The sequence below is a fragment of the Bos grunniens genome, chromosome 17, assembly GCF_055505025.1.
Source record: "Bos grunniens cultivar Pamir isolate PY7600 chromosome 17, Bosgru_T2T1.0, whole genome shotgun sequence".
NCBI lineage: Eukaryota > Metazoa > Chordata > Mammalia > Artiodactyla > Bovidae > Bos > Bos grunniens.
In genome coordinates, this window is record NC_141181.1 from 70,595,461 (window position 1) to 70,611,970 (window position 16,510).

The 16,510-nt window shown below is 43.7% G+C and overlaps 1 protein-coding gene and 1 pseudogene across 13 annotated transcripts in view; both read left to right on the plus strand.

Annotated features, from left to right (window-relative positions):
• Positions 1–16,510, plus strand: part of DEPDC5 (DEP domain containing 5, GATOR1 subcomplex subunit) — a 72,474-nt gene that overhangs the window by 5,405 nt on the left and 50,559 nt on the right. For 11 of the 13 annotated variants that reach the window (XR_015144783.1, XR_015144786.1, XR_015144785.1 and 8 more), the window contains exons 3-15: positions 123–210; positions 996–1,042; positions 2,649–2,734; positions 3,936–4,019; positions 5,016–5,065; positions 6,505–6,574; positions 8,157–8,235; positions 9,136–9,197; positions 12,074–12,143; positions 13,078–13,150; positions 14,427–14,530; positions 14,816–14,890; positions 16,194–16,328. Coding sequence is in view for 8 of the 13 variants with exons in the window: in XM_086348855.1 (XP_086204981.1) it covers positions 123–210; positions 996–1,042; positions 2,649–2,734; positions 3,936–4,019; positions 5,016–5,065; positions 6,505–6,574; positions 8,157–8,235; positions 9,136–9,197; positions 12,074–12,143; positions 13,078–13,150; positions 14,427–14,530; positions 14,816–14,890; positions 16,194–16,328 (1,023 nt within the window). In the remaining 5 variants the exon portion in view is untranslated. Of the gene's footprint in view, positions 1–122; positions 211–995; positions 1,043–2,648; positions 2,735–3,935; positions 4,020–5,015; positions 5,066–6,504; positions 6,575–8,156; positions 8,236–8,718; positions 8,820–9,135; positions 9,198–12,073; positions 12,144–13,077; positions 13,151–14,426; positions 14,531–14,815; positions 14,891–16,193; positions 16,329–16,510 lie in introns of those variants that run through there. The other 2 variants (XM_086348861.1, XM_086348860.1) reach the window with 2 other exon arrangements.
• LOC147355793 (U4 spliceosomal RNA) lies at positions 12,877–13,062 on the plus strand (annotated as a pseudogene).

Consider the following 16,510-nt stretch of genomic DNA (forward strand, 5'->3'; position numbering starts at 1 on the left):
GAGATGGGGTTGTCGTACTGAATGATGGGGTTGTAAGGATCCAGCATGAGAACCACAACTGAGTTGTGGATCCACAACTGAGTGAGTTGCTTGCTGCCTAAGATCCCTGAATTGTCTTTCAGACGATGAGCTAGTCGTGAACCCCAAAGTATTTCCACACATCAAGCTTGGAGACATCGTGGAGATTGCCCACCCCAACGATGAGTACAGGTGAGCATCTGAGCAGGAGCAGGGGGCTAGCTGGGCAGCCCGCTGTTTCCAGGTGACGTGTCGTCTAAGGGGATGGAGGGCGAGATGGCTCTTTGCCTTGGGATAAAAATGTTCCTGCCCTCCGGGATTTGCTAGACCAATCAATCTTTTTAAAAGGGGTCCATTCTTTCTGTTTACAAAGCTGAGAGAACTCTGAACAATTCTGTAGCATTTGTTCATTTCCTTGAATACAGTAAGTCTCTGACATACAGATGAGTTCTGTCCTGAGAGTTCGTTTGTCCGTACGTCCAATTTGTCCCTAAGTCCAGCGAAGTTGGTCTAGGTACCCAACTGACACAATCGGCTGTATAGTACTGTGCTGTAATAGGTTCAGAACATTGGGCTGGCCAGTATTCAAGTTCTTCCATATGGAAAAGCCCAAATGAACTTTTTGGCCAGCCTAATACTTTTTCACACAAATAATACATACATCAAAAACACAAAAAATAAAACATGTTTAATCTCACAGCACAGTACCTTGAAAACTGCAGTCATCCGGTACCGTGGGTGGCACACAGGGGCTGGCGCGCACGTTCACGTCTTTGAAAGTTCACAGACTGAAGGTTTGGATGTAGGGGCTTACTGAACAAGTGCAGAGTTGGTTTCTAAAGGAACTCTCTCCTGTTCTTGTGCTGCCAGTTAGAATATGTCCAGAGTGATCTGTTTGTGTTTTCTGGGTGGTAAAGAAAGCTGATTAGTTAATGCTGACAACATCTCTTCTCTTTGTTGCTTTTTTTTTCCCCCAGCCCTCTGCTTTTGCAAGTCAAGTCACTTAAGGAGGATTTGCAGAAAGGTAAGAATTCCATCTCTCTTCTCCAAGATTTTTTACACTTTATTGTTTCAGAAACTTTAAGAAACCCCCCTTCACAATGAGGGCACAGTACGTCTCTCCTTATCAAATTGTGTTCCTGCTAATAAAAATATTGTCAGATACCAAAACTGCCAAGGAATCTCATTTGTCAGCACCTTGAAGGCACTAGAAATTTTTAACTATGTTTAGGGACTTCCCTGGTTGTCCAGTGGCTAATACTCTGTGCTCCCAGTGCGGGAGGCCTGGGTTCGATCCCTGGTCAGGGAACTAAGAGTTCCCACAACTAAGACCTTCCACATCCAAATAAGTAAATATTAACAAGAAAACAAAAACTATATTTAGAATCAAAAGGAAAGTAGATGAAGCCCTACACTTAAACTCCAAAACAATTGTTGGCAAAGCATGTTTTCCTCAATATTATATTTTTTCACAAAATATTTGTTACGTGTCTGCACTGGGTTGGAGCAGGGGAGGAACATATACCGCTGATTACCCAGCACCTGGGCAAGGCACTGTGCTGCAGCTGTTTGTCATCTATCTTTCTTGATCTTCCCACCAGCTCTCGAGTGAGGGAGGAACCTTTGTCTCGGTGGGATGAGCAAGTTTGCCTGGTGTTAGCAAGTGAAGGAGCCAGGGCAGTGATCCTGTCAATACTTACTCATTCTGGATCCAAATCCTTTCTTCTAATGACTATACCCTGCTGATCTAGGAACTAAAATGTTAACTGATAGCAAATAAAATAATTCCTTAAACGGCACTGAAAAGAAAAAAAAAATTTTTTTTAATCTTCTCTAAAGGATTTTGATGTCAACCACTTTTTTATGTTTTAACTTGATGGGAAAACATGTTTTCAAACCTAGATCCTGAGTGTCCCTTTTACTCTCACCTCTTCTTCTGCTGCCTGTTAAGGTTTTTGCTTAGCAGACTTCAGGGCTCATTGGAAAGTTTGTTTCTTCCTTGACTACCATCACTACTCTTATTCCAAAAGAGAAACGCTTTCCTCTTCTAAATTTTCACAACCCTTTGAACTTTCTTATGTTGCTTCTTAAATTCTTTTCTCTCTCTCTCTAAATATACATATACATATATATATATATTTCAGTCTGTCTCTCTCTCATTTTTTAATTGCTTGGGTTCAGGTCTTACTTCACCTGAAAAGCAGTTTTAAGTTCCTGAAGACAGAAAACATGTCTTGCCCTTGGTAAGGGATCAGTTGTATTGTTTGTTGAATGTTTGGGTATTTATAGATTGTGTGTGTGTGTGTGTGTGTGTGTGTGTGTGTGTGTGCGTGCACACACACGCACACACATGCCCTCAGTTGTATCTCATTCTTTGTGACCCCATGGACTGTAGCCTGCCAGTCTCCTCTGCCCATGAATTTTCTAGGGAAGAATACTGGAGCGTGTTGCCATTTCCTTCTCCAGGGGATCATCCCGACCCAGGGATCGAACCCACACCTCCTGATTCTCCTGAATTGGCAGGCAGATTCTTTACCACTGAGCCACCTGAGAAGCCATTTATAGATAAGAATGTATTTACCTGATTTTTCAGAATACGTTATGTGATCCAGATTTCTTCTCTGTTTCAGAAACTATCAGTGTGGACCAGACTGTGACTCAGGTGTTCCGGCTGAGACCTTACCAAGATGTGTATGTGAATGTTGTAGACCCTAAGGTGTGTCTTTGTTCTGGATTTGAATATCTTATGGGGAATGATTGGAGAAGGAAATGGCAACCCACTCCAGTATTCTTGCCTGGAGAATCCCAGGGACGGGGGAGCCTGGTGGGCTGCCATCTATGGGGTCGCACAGAGTCAGACACGACTGAAGCGACTTAGCAGCAGTATGGGGAATGATTAATGCCTTACCTCAACAGTAGGTTTCTAAGGAAATAATGAGTTACTTAGGGCTTCCCTGGTGGCTCAGACAGTAAAGAACCCGCCTGCAATGCAGTAGACCTGGGTTCAGTCTCTGGGTTTGGAAGATCCACTGGAGAAGGGACTGGCTACCCACTCCAATATTCTTGCCTGGAGAATTCCAGAGACAGAAGAGCCTGGTGGGCATCTCGAAGAGTGAAACATGATGGAGCAACTAACACACCAAGTGTAGTGTTAGACTATTCAATGTGTGGTCACACAGAGGTTATTTAGGCTATAGACAGAATGTACGTTGCATTTAAAGTCCTCCTTTTTTAAAAGCTTGTCCTATAAAGGTTCTGTACATATATGTATGTTTGTGAAGCTAAATATAAAATTCTCTATAAAATACTAAAATTTCTTTCTTTGTTGTCATTTTACTTTGAGCAATGATGCTATAAAATTAAGAGGTAAAAAAATCATTGTCCAAGTGACATAATCAGTATTATCTAGGGAAATAAAACCCATAGCTCAGTGTCACATTTGTGTATCAAAATCAAGACTAAAACACTGACTGTCTACTCTGGTATGCTTTGCATTTGACCATGGTACAGTGGCTGTCATATCTGTTGGACACTTCCCTGTCCTCAAAAGCCTTCTCAGGCAGGATAAAATTCTATTTCTCAGGGTTCCGCTAATGAATGGGCTTCCCTTGTGGCTCATTGGGTAAAGAATCTGCCCGCCATGTGGGAGACCTGGGTTTGATCCCTGGGCTGGGAAAATCCATGGAGAAGGGAAGGCTACGCACTCCAGAATTCTGGCCTGGAGAATTCCATGGACTATATAGTCTATGGAGTCACAAAGAGTCGGACATGGCTGAGCGACTTTCACTTTCACTACTGAATGGTCTTCAGTGCTTGTCTTTTTGTCAAAAAGTTTCTCTGTGGTGAGTGAGCACTATCTTACACCTATAAAGCATGGCAGAGTAATGCAGAGACATACATCTGATTATCCTTTTTAGGATGTGACCCTTGACCTTGTGGAATTAACCTTTAAGGATCAATATATTGGCCGTGGGGATATGTGGCGACTAAAGAAAAGTTTGGTAAGATGTGATTTTTTTTTGTTTTTAAAGTCTATTACTTTTTCTATTATGTTAATAATCTGTGTCACTGGGGAGATTTATGTCTAGTCGGAAGAAAAGTATAAAATCATTTCCAATTCCAGCATCACAGACAATTATTGTGGAGATGTTGTCTGTCTCCTTCCATTCTCTTTTCATGTTTTTTTTCATGCTTTCTTCTGCTTGTTTGTTTTCACAGAGTTTTACTTTGCATTTTTTGATCTGAATGGGAAAGTATAATATTTTACATTTAAATGGGACTTTGATTTTCAAATTTTCGCCTGATTTCATTTACTCCTCATATCTCCTCCTGTGGATAGGCATTTATTACCCTGAATTTATATATATGAAAACTGAGATAGAGGGGTTGAGTGAGTGCCCAAGACGAGAAAGCTAGTAAACAGTTGACACTCAGCTGGCACCGAGATCTTGTTGCTTCCAGGTTAGACTGCTTTTCACTTTCCCCTCCTCCCATTTTTCCTTGTTTATTTATTTTTACCTGGCATTTCCCACTGAGCATGGTCAGTTCATCACAATTTCGAGCTGGTGCAGACACTTCTCCTTTTGGACTCTTTGGCCATTATGGAACAGCAAGTCCTAAGTAAAATGTGCACACTGTATATTTTTAGACAGAGATGTTTTTGTTTACTTTTTATTTGGTGCGAGAAGGTTCCATTTTCTAAAATGAGAAGTAGATGTTCTATATGTAAATATAGGTGCATGCGTGAGCGTCTATGACAAATACACAGGTAAAGCGGGCCACTTATTATCCGCCCAGTCTTTACTATTGTCTGTACCTGCCAAGCCCTTAAGAACCTACTGTTATACCCGCCCCAGCAGGTTTCCCTGTGGGATAAATCTATTCTCCCATGTTAATTGAATATCGGGTGGTTAGAAGAGATTAGAAAGCCAGGAGACTTTCTTTGTGCCCTTTTATGGCCTCGATGTGTTGTTGAATCTCTCTCTCTCTCCACTTAGGTCAGCACATGTGCCTATATCACTCAGAAGGTGGAATTTGCTGGCATCAGGTAACTAGTGTGTCCCTCTTGATTCATCAGCTTGTGAACAGGAGCAGGATCCAGTGCAGTAACTGTTCTACATACAGCCTTTGAGTTGTGTGGGTGTCCATATAATAAAACACACAGTAGGTCCAGGAGCAGGCAGATCTGTTTGCTAGGCACACTTAAAACCCATTAGAACACCCAGTTTGGGTGTTTTTCTGCTCGATCTGCCCAACTGCAGAGGATCTTCTGGAATATTCTCTCTGACTTGAGCTCTGATTCTTTAATGGCCAGTCTCAACACACGTGTCCTGGTCATGGAATTAACACTGTCAAGTACCACTTGTTCAGCACATGCTGTGTATCAGGCGTGTGCTAAGTATTTTTACATACAGTGCTTGTTCGTTGTAGACAATTTGAAAAACAGGATAAAGAAGCAAGAGGAGGGCTTCCCTGGTGGCTCAGTGGTAAAGAATCTGCCTACCAATGCAAGAGACACAGGTGTGATCCCTGGTCCAGGAAGATCCCACATGCCGCCAAGCAACTAAGCCCATGCAACGCGACCACCAAGCCTGTGCTCTAGAGCCCAGGAGCCGCAACTACTGAAGCCCGCTCGTCACAGAGCCTGTGCTCCGCAGCAAGAGGAGCCACTGCAGTTAGAAGCCCACACACCACAACTAGAGAGTGGCTCCTGCTCGTTGCAGCTAAGAAAAGCCCATGCAGCAACAAAGACCCGGCACAGCCAAAAAAAAAAGCAACAGCTTAATCTCACAACAATGACTGAAAAATAAACAAAAATGAATTAAAAAAAAAAACAAGATGCAGGGACAGAAGATACCATATTACTTAATAATGACATGCAAAATTTTCAGTAAAGTGGCTTCCATTGGGACTGCCCTGGTAGTCCAGTAGTTAAGACTGTGCTTCCAATGCAGGGGGCATGAGTTTGATCCTTCGTTGGGGAAATAAGATCCAGAATGCTGCATGGCTTGCCCAAGAAAAGACGGGCTCCACTGAGTAGGGATCCTGTGCCTTTATACTTCCTGTCTGCTTGTGATACTGCGATGGGTCTTGTTTTTGTTGAAACTCATTATCTCAAAGCTAGGATTAGCAAATTTGTTCATCAGTGCTTTCTAACTGTTTTTGTGACATGGGCCCTTTTGAGATTTGACAAAGTGTACATATTCTGTGCTCAGGAAAGATTGCATCATTTAGACGGTTCGTGGGTTCCCCAAAGCCCTTCCTCAGATTCAGAGGTTGTCTGCAGACCCGCAAATCAAGAGCTCCTGTTGTACAAATTCAGTGCACACTGAAAATTCTTTCTGTTGTGTCTGTGGCACTCTGGAAATCTGTAACTGACCAGGTCGTTTGGGTGACAATGACAGAGTAGAGGGAGCTACCCTGAAGGCACCTCCATTTCTTCTTGGTTTATGTAGGACTTGTAATAATGTGTGCGTCTCCTTTTAGGGCACAGGCTGGTGAGCTGTGGGTCAAGAATGAGAAGGTCATGTGTGGTTATATCAGCGAAGATACCAGGGTGAGGTTGATATGACGCTTTTTTGGTTTTGTTTCCCCATGTTGTGATGTCTGTAAGTCATGAAATAAAAAACAAAACGGAAACAGCAAAAACCTGATCTTATGATCAAGCTCGTGACCAAGCTACCATCTGCCCAACTGGAATAATACTGTAATAAAGCAGGGACTCCTGAAATTCTAGGGTTTTACAGTTTGATCTCTCTGCTTTGGGGGTGATCTTTGTTTTCTTTTGTTTATATCAGATGTAAAAATGGAGTGTCTAGGTCACAGACTTCTGTGCCCACTAATTCACAGCAAAAGTTAAGCTGAGTTGAAGATTGTGTTGGTAAACCTGGAAAAGGACCTTTGCCAGGGAATCTCCTGTGACTCTGGTACAGTTGGGAAATTCCAAACTGAGCGCCTATGCACGTTCCCCACGCTGGTGGGAATCAGGGCCCAGAAGCTGTGGCTCCAGGGCTTTCCCCACCCTGGTGAAAGCACCTGTCTGCTCTTCCGTGTTCCCACCCACAGCCTCCCCACCAGCAGTGGTTCTCAACCCCAGGGTGATGATGCCTCCCCAGGGGTCTTTTGGCAAAGTCTGCAGACATCTTTGTTTGTCACAACTGGGGTTGTGTGGAGGATGCTGTTCAATCTGTTACAGCATGAAGCATAGCCCTCCAGAGAGAGGATCACCTGGCCCGAAAGGGCAGTAGTGTGGGGGGCTGTACCAGGCACTGTGGGCTGGTCAGTGTCCCTGGCTTCTACTCACTAAATGCCAGTAGCTCCCACCCCCGTCCCCACCCCCTGCAAGTCACAACCTCCAGAAATGTCACCAGACATCACCAGATGTCTCCTGCGCAGGCAAGATAGTTGGGAACTTGGGGCAATTTTGAGAGATAACCACTCTGTCTTACAAAAAATTATTTTTGTAATTTGCTTATTTATATAGTGACAATACATATATATTTTACCCTAAGCAGTGTATTCCTCATTTTGCTTACTTTTGAGTTTTATTAAAGAGTAATGAAAATGTATTCTCCCCCTTCCTCCCTCCCACTTTCTTTTTTAGCTGTCTTGTTTGCACTCACTATGTCTTAAATCACTGATTAGGAGTGTATTTGTCATGTCATAGGTTCTGCTCTGTAAGATAAGGCCAAATTATCTTTCAAATTCTTTGGACCAATTTATACTCCTAGTTAGCCATATATAAAACCTCCTGTTTTTTACTTTCTCCAATACCCAGTTTTAAAGTTTGAAAATTTTTGCCACTGTAGTGGGCATGCATTGGTATTTTACAGTAATCTTTCCCCTAGTTTTATAGCAATTCACTCCTTTTTTTCTTTATTGTCTTGGCTGCGCTGCAAGGCATATGGTCTATAGTTTACCAATCAGGGGTCGAAACCCATTCTCCTTGCAGTGGAAGGGTGGAGTCATAATCGCCGGATCACCAGGAAATTCCCTTAACCATTTTTAAATGTACAGTTCAGTAGTTTTGAGTATATTCACATCATTCTGAAACAAATCTCCAGAACTTTTTCATTTTGCGGAACTGAAATTCTATCCGAAATTGCTTTTTAATGCAATTATGTTTTTGTTTATTGCAGGTGGTGTTCCGTTCTACGTCGGCTATGGTTTACATATTTATTCAGATGAGCTGTGAAATGTGGGATTTTGATATTTATGGTACTGTTCCTAAGTGTGGGTTGTAATGCTGATGGGGAGAAGTTTCTGGTTTCCTTCAAATTGGTATCATTAACTGTAATCTCTGAACATTCTTTGAAGATATGTCCTGAATCTTTATAAATCCTCAAATGTTAAAAATAAATATACATATTATATGTGCAGTGAATTGTATGAAATGTAGTAAAGCATTAAGGAAAAATCTGTATTCTCAGATCTTCAATTATTCTATAGGTGCAGAATCAAAAGTCATAGAGGTAGTGACTTTATGGCCAGGAACCAGCATCTTCTTTGATAACTTTCATTTCATGTTCTGCCACTCACAGAAATCACCAAGTTTGTCTCATTTTATTAGAATTACTGCACTATAAGTGGAGTATGATAAAGCTGCCATGAGGTGTGGATGCTGTGCCCAACACCCCAGCCTCATGGTTCATGCAGTTCTAGCTTGTGTTTAGCAAAATTACAAATTAATTTTTCATGTAGGTCATCAAGGGTTTGCTGAAGAACAGCAGAAACTGCAAGGGATAATTTAGTGACTGCCCAGGGTCTGCCCGATCACCTTCGAACAAACATGAAGCATCACTGTGAGAATACTTATATTTACCACTTAGATGGTTCTCTCATTTTGAAGATACACTCTTTTTCAAGCATCAAAACTTTTTCAATCTTTTCACAACTTTATCAGATCTTTTTCAATCATGGGTTTTACCCTGAACCCATGACCTCTTAGCAAGTGAGGTAAATATTAAATTTGGCTCAATAGAAAGTCTAGGTCGAAACCACTTTTAGGATAGAGCACCTTCTCTTTGACTAGTCCTATTCCTATTACTTTACTGAGGGAAGAATTTGTAAGCAAGAAATAAAGAGAATTCTCACCTTCTTCCTATTGTTTCTTTTCAGGGGATCTGTATTTTGAGAAAGCTGTGAATGGTTTCCTTGCTGATCTCTTTACCAAGTGGAAGGTATGTTTCTTCTCACGCACCAAGTCTTGCTGTATAAACATTATTCAGTGCAGATTTTTAAAACAAACTATTTCTATTAATCTGCATTTAATGGAGGCACCAGAGCTAATTGATGAGACTGTAGATTTAAATTACCTTAATCACTTCAACATGGTGAAGTGTACTTGTGAAGAACCCAGAGCTAACATCAAACTCAGTGGTAAGAGACTGAAGACTTTCCCCCTTAAGTTCAGGAACAAAACAAGGATATTTGCTTTCATCACTAGTATTCAGTGCAGATGGTGACTGCAGCCATGAAGTTAAAAGACGCTTGCTCCTGGGAAGGAAAGCTATGACAAACCTAGACAGCATATTAAAAAGCAGAGACATCACTTTGCTGACAGAGATCGGTAGAGTCAAAGGTATGGTTTTTCCAGTAGTCATGTACACGATGTGAGAGTTGGACCATGAAGAAGGCTGAGCGCCGAAGAATTGATGCTTTCAAATTGTGGTGCTGGAGGACAGCAAGGAGAGCAAACCAGTCCATCCTAAAGGAAATCAGTCCTGAATATTCACTGGAAGGACTGATGCTGAAGCTGAAGCTCGAATACTTTGGCCACCTAATGTGAAGAGCCAACTCATTGGAAAAGACCTTGATGCTGGGAAAGATTGAAGGCCAAAGGAGACGTCGGCAGAGGACAAGATGGTTAGATCGCATTGCTGATTCAGTGGACATGATTCTGAGCAAACTCTGGGAGACAGTGAAGGACAGGGAAGCCTGGTGTGCTGCAGTCCATTGTGTCACAAAGAGTCAGGCATGACTTAGGGACGGAACAACAGCAATTCAGTGTCGTACTGGAAATTCTAGCCAGAGCAACTAGGCCAACAAAAGAAAGAAAAAGAAGGCCCCCATGTTGGAAGAGAAGTAAAACTATCTTTCTACACAGATGACATCTTATATGTAGAAAACCCCCCAAAATCCATTAAAAGAAACAACTATTAGAGCTAATGAACACATTTACCAGAGTTCAAAATCAGCACACGGATCATTTGTATTTCATCAACAATGAACAATCTGAACAGGAAATTAAAACAAGGAATTAAAAAAAATTTTTTTTTAAACAAGGAATTAAAAATTTTAAAGAGAAATAAATTAAAAATTCCATTTACAAGAGCATCAGAGAAATAAAACACTATGCAATAATTTACCCAAGAAGGTGCAAGGTTTGTACACTAAAATCTACAAAATGTTGCTGAAGGAAAGACCCAAATCAAAGAAAAACATCTCATGTTCATAGATCAGAGGACTTAATATTGTTAAAATAGCAATACTACCCGAGGACTTCGCTGGTGGCTCAGACGGTAAAGAATCTGACTGCAGTGGAGAAGACATATGAGTTTGATCCCCTGAGTCGGGAAGATCTGGAGAAGGAAATGGCAACCCCCTCCAGTATTCTTTGCTGGGAAATCCCATGGACAGAGGAGCCTGGTGGGCTACAGTCCACGGGGTTGCACAGAGCTGGACGTGGCTGAGTGACTAAACAAAAGCCACCACCGCCAGATGTTGTTGTAAGTGATTTACCTACGTTATCCCACTGAATCCTCTCTCTCGTCACTCTTCACAGGTAGGGAAGGTACAGCTGAAGAGGTTAGGTACCTTGCCTGGAATCAGTAGCCTGCAAAAGCAGAACAAGAATTCTAGTCCTGTTCCATCCTTTCCCCCAGTGCTCTCCTGGGATCGTAACCCCCAGGCCATCCTGTCTGTGTTTCTGTAATCCTGAGCCATGTCACCCTGTTGTATGTCACCTCCTCCATCACACATGAGTTGAGAAGCTCACATGCCCATGCCAGCTCACCGTCAGACATTTTTTCTGTCTAAAACTTGCACCCCAGTCAGATGAGTTTGAAGTTGCATTTGGAGTGCTAGGTGTCCAATAAATGAGTTGGTGGCTAGTGAAGGTGTGCCCTTGGTCCTGTGGCTTGTATTTAGGGATTTCTGTCTGCCTGAGAGATAGCTGTGAAGACCATATGGTGACGTGCAATGTGCGTTATGTTGTCTTCCTTATATGATGACTGCTGAATCGTGCAATCAGTAGGCTGAGTTTGAGTTGAGGTTGGTTAGTGTGGGTTTCTGTTTTCAAAGACAAAGAGGAACTGATACTGAGCTTGCTGACTCCCTGGTGCAGGCCAAATTTCATGCCGTCTGTAAACACCCTACTTCTAGAACATTGAACTCCCGACTGCATGGAAATGTTTATTCTCACTCGTCCCCATCCCAGTCCAAAGGTAATTCTCTGCCTTGATTTCAACCCCTGCATCTCAAGCAGCATCCAGTCCCCATCCTGTGACCCTGGAAGTAGGCAGGAGTGTCTGCTTCTGGCATCCCACTACCCTAGGTTCTGTTCTTCTCTAAACCACAGTCCTGAAAAGGTTAAAAAACACCGTGAAGCAGGTATAAATACCAGGATCCTCTGACAGGGGGCTGGTCTGTTTCACACCACAGCAAGGAGACACCCCCACCTTACTGGTGATCTGCAGTTTTTTGTTTGTTTGTTTTGGCTGCACTGCATAGCTTGCAGGACCTTAGTTCCACAATCAGGATGGAAGCCATGCCCCCTGCAGTGGAAGCGTGAAGTCTTCACCACTGGGCCACCAGGGAAATCCAGTGATTTGCGGTGACTTCAGATAACTTTCCCAAGGTCACATAGTGGTCAGTTGCAGGGCCATGAGTCAGCCTAGCACTCTGTCCTCTGTATTATGCAGCCTACAGTTACAGGAGGTTACCCAATACCTGAGCCTCTGCTTCCCAGAGCTGAGACTGCTGTGTTCACGCAGGCTGCTTCACAGTGAAGTAAATGGATTGAACTTGAGCCCTCTTTTTCTGTATTCATGCCTAGGAGAAGAACTGCAGTCATGAAGTGACAGTGGTCCTGTTTTCTAGGACTTTTTATGATGCGAAATCTCTTGGTGAGTAACTCTTTCTCTTACAAAGTTATATTTTTTTTAACTTTTTATTTTGTACTGGGGTAGAGCCAATTATGGCACCCCACTCCAGTACTCTTGCCTGGAAAATCCCATGGACGGAGGAGTCTGGAGGGCTGTAGTCCAAGGGGTCGCTAAGAGTCAGACACGAATGAGCGACTTCACTTTCACTTTTGACTTTCATGCACTGGAGAAGGAAATGGCAACCCACTCCAGTGTTCTTGCCTGGAGAATCCCAGGGACGGGGGAGCCTGGTGGTCTGCCGTTTATGGGGTCGCACAGAGTCGGACACGACTGAAGCGACTTAGCAGCAGCAGCAGCAGCAGAGCCAATTAACAATGTTGTGATAGTTTCAACTGAACAGTGAAGGGACTCAGCCATACATATACATGTATCCATTCTTCCCCCAAACCCCCTCCTATCCAGGTTGCTACATGACATTGAACAGAGTTCCTTTGCTACATAGTAGGTCCTTGTTGGTTATCCATTTCAAATAGAGCAGGGTGTACATGTCCATCCCAATCTCTCTAACTGTTCCTGAAGTTATTTTTTTATTAAGCTTTCCACATGTCAATCCTGATTCACTCTGTATCATTTTTTCTTTCCTGCTCCATCTCTCCCAGTTTTTCGGTTAAAAGATAGGATAGAGTGGAAGATGACTCAGTCCATTAGTCAATGCAAGAAGTCTCTGGGCTGTGATCCATCTTAAAACCAACCTAGTTTTGCACAGTGGCAGTATCGTAGCCCATAAGGTTTATCTGAGGTGCCATTATTGCTAATTGAAAACTTTTCCCAACTTAATAGAAATATAGTTACCTTTTGTGTGTGTTTGTGTGATGTAGTTCTTCAATCCAGAAGGGGGAGCAGAGAAACTGAATTTCTTCAATTTGATCTACATATGTTGTTTTCTCTATTTCAGATGAATTTCCTGAAATAAACCGAGCCTCAATTAGGCAGGATCACAAGGGGCGATTCTATGAAGACTTTTACAAGTATGTTTGGGTGCTTTACTTTTTTTGCCTTTTTTTCTCCTTGCTTGTTTCTTACCTAACTTAAAAAATTAACCTTTTGACTTTGGAATAATTTTAGGTTTGCAGAGAAGTAGCAAAGCTAGCACAGAGAGTTCCCATATACGCTTTACACAGTTTCCTCTGAACACTTCCTAACCAAGGTACATCTGTTAAAACTCAGATGAGCACTGGTGTGTGCTCAGTCGCTTAGGTCTTGTCTAACTCTTTTGCAACCCCATGTACTGTAGCCCACCAGGCTCCTCTGTCCATGGGATTCTCTAGGAAGAATATTGGAGTGGGTTGCCTTTTCCTTCTGCAGGGGACCTTCTCAACCCAGGGATCGAACCCCCATCTCCTGCTGGGCAGGTGGATTCTTTACCACTGAGCTACCTGGGAAGCCTCACGCTGGTACATTGCTATGAACTAAATCTCAGACTTTTCTCAGAGTTCATCAGCTTTTCCACTTATGCACCTTTTTTTATTCCAGGATCCAATTTAGGGTATCACATTGCTTTTGAACTTTCCAAGCTTTTTACTGTGAAAAATTTCAAATTCTCACAGAAAAGAATGAACTAAATATAATGAACCCATACCCCCAGTTCCTGGATTAAACAGTTAATATCATTCCATGTTTGCTTCACCTGTGTTTGTGTGTGTGTTAAATTTTACTTTAGAGCAAATTGCAGATACTAAAGCATTTTGTTCCTAAAGAATAAGGGGACTTTCAGATGATGACGTGTCCCTGTGGGTTTAGGAATCGCAACAAACGCCCCACTCCAATGAGGAATATTGATCAGAGTCGGGGGAGGGGAGGACAAAACACGTGTTAGGGGAGGGAATATGTGGAAAGTCTATAAGCCTCCTCCCAACGTTGCTGTTTTTTAAAACATTTTAACTATTGTTGGCTGCACTGAGTCCTCATTGCTGTGCTCAGTCTTCCTCTAGTTGCATCTGGTGGGGGCGACTCTTTGTTGTGGCGCCAGGCTTAGTTGCCCAGCAGCATAAGCAATTTTCTCAGACCAGGGATCAAACCCTTGTCCCCTGCATTGGCGGGCGGATGCTTAACCACTGAACCATTAGAGAAGTCCAGTCTGCTAATGTTTGTTAAACACATTTGACTTCATCATGTACTGTTGTATGATAAATGACCCCAGCTCCAGGCGTCCCTTCTTCCCCTTTCCGTGAAACCCTGTAAGGGACTCGATGTCCCATGTGTTGTCGCTGCTTGGTACCCACCTTGCGATGGCGCTCCTTTCAGGGTGGTGGTGCAGAACGAGAGGAGGGAAGAGTGGACCTCACTCCTCGTGACCATCAAAAAGCTCTTCATCCAGTACCCAGTGCTGGTGCGACTGGAACAGGCAGGTACTGCTCTTAGGTGCTGGGAGGTGTGCTGGGAGGGGAGGGGTCGGGTGGAGGCTGGGGGACGCAGAAGTTCCTGCTTGCCTCCCTCCCAGTGCCGAGTGTGGCTTCTGCTTCTGGCCAGGTGTCTGTCTCAGGGCGGGGGCCCCGCTGGTCATTGTGTGTGCAGTAGGTTCAGTCGTGTCCCCTCTGCAGGGCGGGGGCCTGTGGGGCCAGGCACCTTCCGCTCGTTTCTTACGGGTCCGTCTTTCACGAGGTGTTGTTCCTTGTCTGTCTCTTCTGCTACAGAGGGCTTTCCCCAGGGAGACAATGCTACCTCAGCACAAGGAAACTACCTGGAGGCCATCAACCTGTCCTTCAACGGTGAGTGAAGCACAGCTGTGGTGTGTGGGCATTCACTGACCACGTGACCGTGAACGTCTCTTTACTGATGTGCAGAGACCCAGGCCGAGCTGGTGATGCCCCCAGCTGCCACCCTGCAGATTAACTGAAAGCAGTAACTTTATAAATTATATATTTATGTATTTGGCCCATCGGGTCGTAGTTGCAGCATGAAGGATCCTGGTTGCATCATGTGGGATCTTTTGTTACAGTGCTTAGTTGCTCCGTGGCATGTGGGATATTTGTTCCCCCACCAGGGATCAAACCCATGTCCCCTGCATTGAAAGGCGGATTCTTAACCACTGGACTGCCAGGGAAGTCCTGATTGGATGGATTCAGTGGCCACCATGTAGGTCTTGGGGCTTCTGTTGGCAGTTGACTTGCTTGTCTCATGCTGTCCCAAGGGTAAAGAGCTGTAGGCAATCCTCCTTTGGGTCCTTTATTTTCCTAAAAACTGTGTTTTTATTATTTTCCACTCCATCCCTCAACTGCTTCTAAGTAATTTTTATAAATCTACCTTTTTTTTTTTAAATGACAGAAGGAACCCATGTTCCTAGAATTCAAATACTAGAAAAGTACTTCAAGTAAAATAAAAATCTCCCCTCTCCCTCCACTGTCAGCCTTCCCAAGAGGAACCATTGTTAATAGCATGATGTATAGCAGAGAGCTCGGCCGTACACATACATTCTCCCCCAAACTCGCCACTCCTCCAGGCTGCCATGTAACATTTAGCAGCGAATACTGTCTTAATTAATATTTGATTCTTCTAAGTTGCAATACAGATCCATTTATGGATGGTTTAAATTAACCACATGAAATTTGGGCATGGTGTCTCAGACAATAAAGAATCTGCCTGCAATGCAGGGGACATGGGTTCTATCCCTGGGTCAGAAAGATCCCCTGGAGGAGAAAATAGCAACCCACTCCAGTATTCTTACCTGGGACATCCCATGGACAGAGGAATCTGGCGGGCTATGGTCCATGGGGTCATAAAGAGTTGGGCACGACTGAGCAACTAACACTTTCACTTCTCACACAAGGCTGCACAAGCTAGGTATATGCCCTTGAAGAGGGGGATTAACGAAGGTGACAGGGACATAGAGCTGTACACAAGAAGCTCTTAACATCGAAGGGGAAGGACAGACGTGAATTCAGGCCAGGAGGTGGCAGGCGTTCTGATAGGGATGTGGACGAATTGGGTCTGAGAGAACAGGAGCGCTTGCCATTGGCTGGTTTCTGAGAAGCTGTAGCATCTTCACCGGAGGACTTTTTGCTCTGTTTCAAGTGTTTGACAAGCACTACATCAACCGCAACTTTGACCGAACCGGGCAGATGTCTGTGGTGATCACACCCGGGGTGGGTGTGTTCGAGGTAGACCGGCTGCTCATGATCCTGACCAAGCAGCGGATGATAGATAACGGTAATGCGCCCGGGGCGCTGCCCTGCGTCCCTGTGTTTACAGCCTAGCTTAGCCTTAGGGCTCTGAGTGTCGGGACTGGGGACCTGAGTAACGTCAGGTGGTGAAAAGAGTCCCATGGTCGGTCGGCTTGGGAATGCACAGTCAGGCACAGTTCCTCGTTGCCAGTGTGAAGGTGTCAGAGT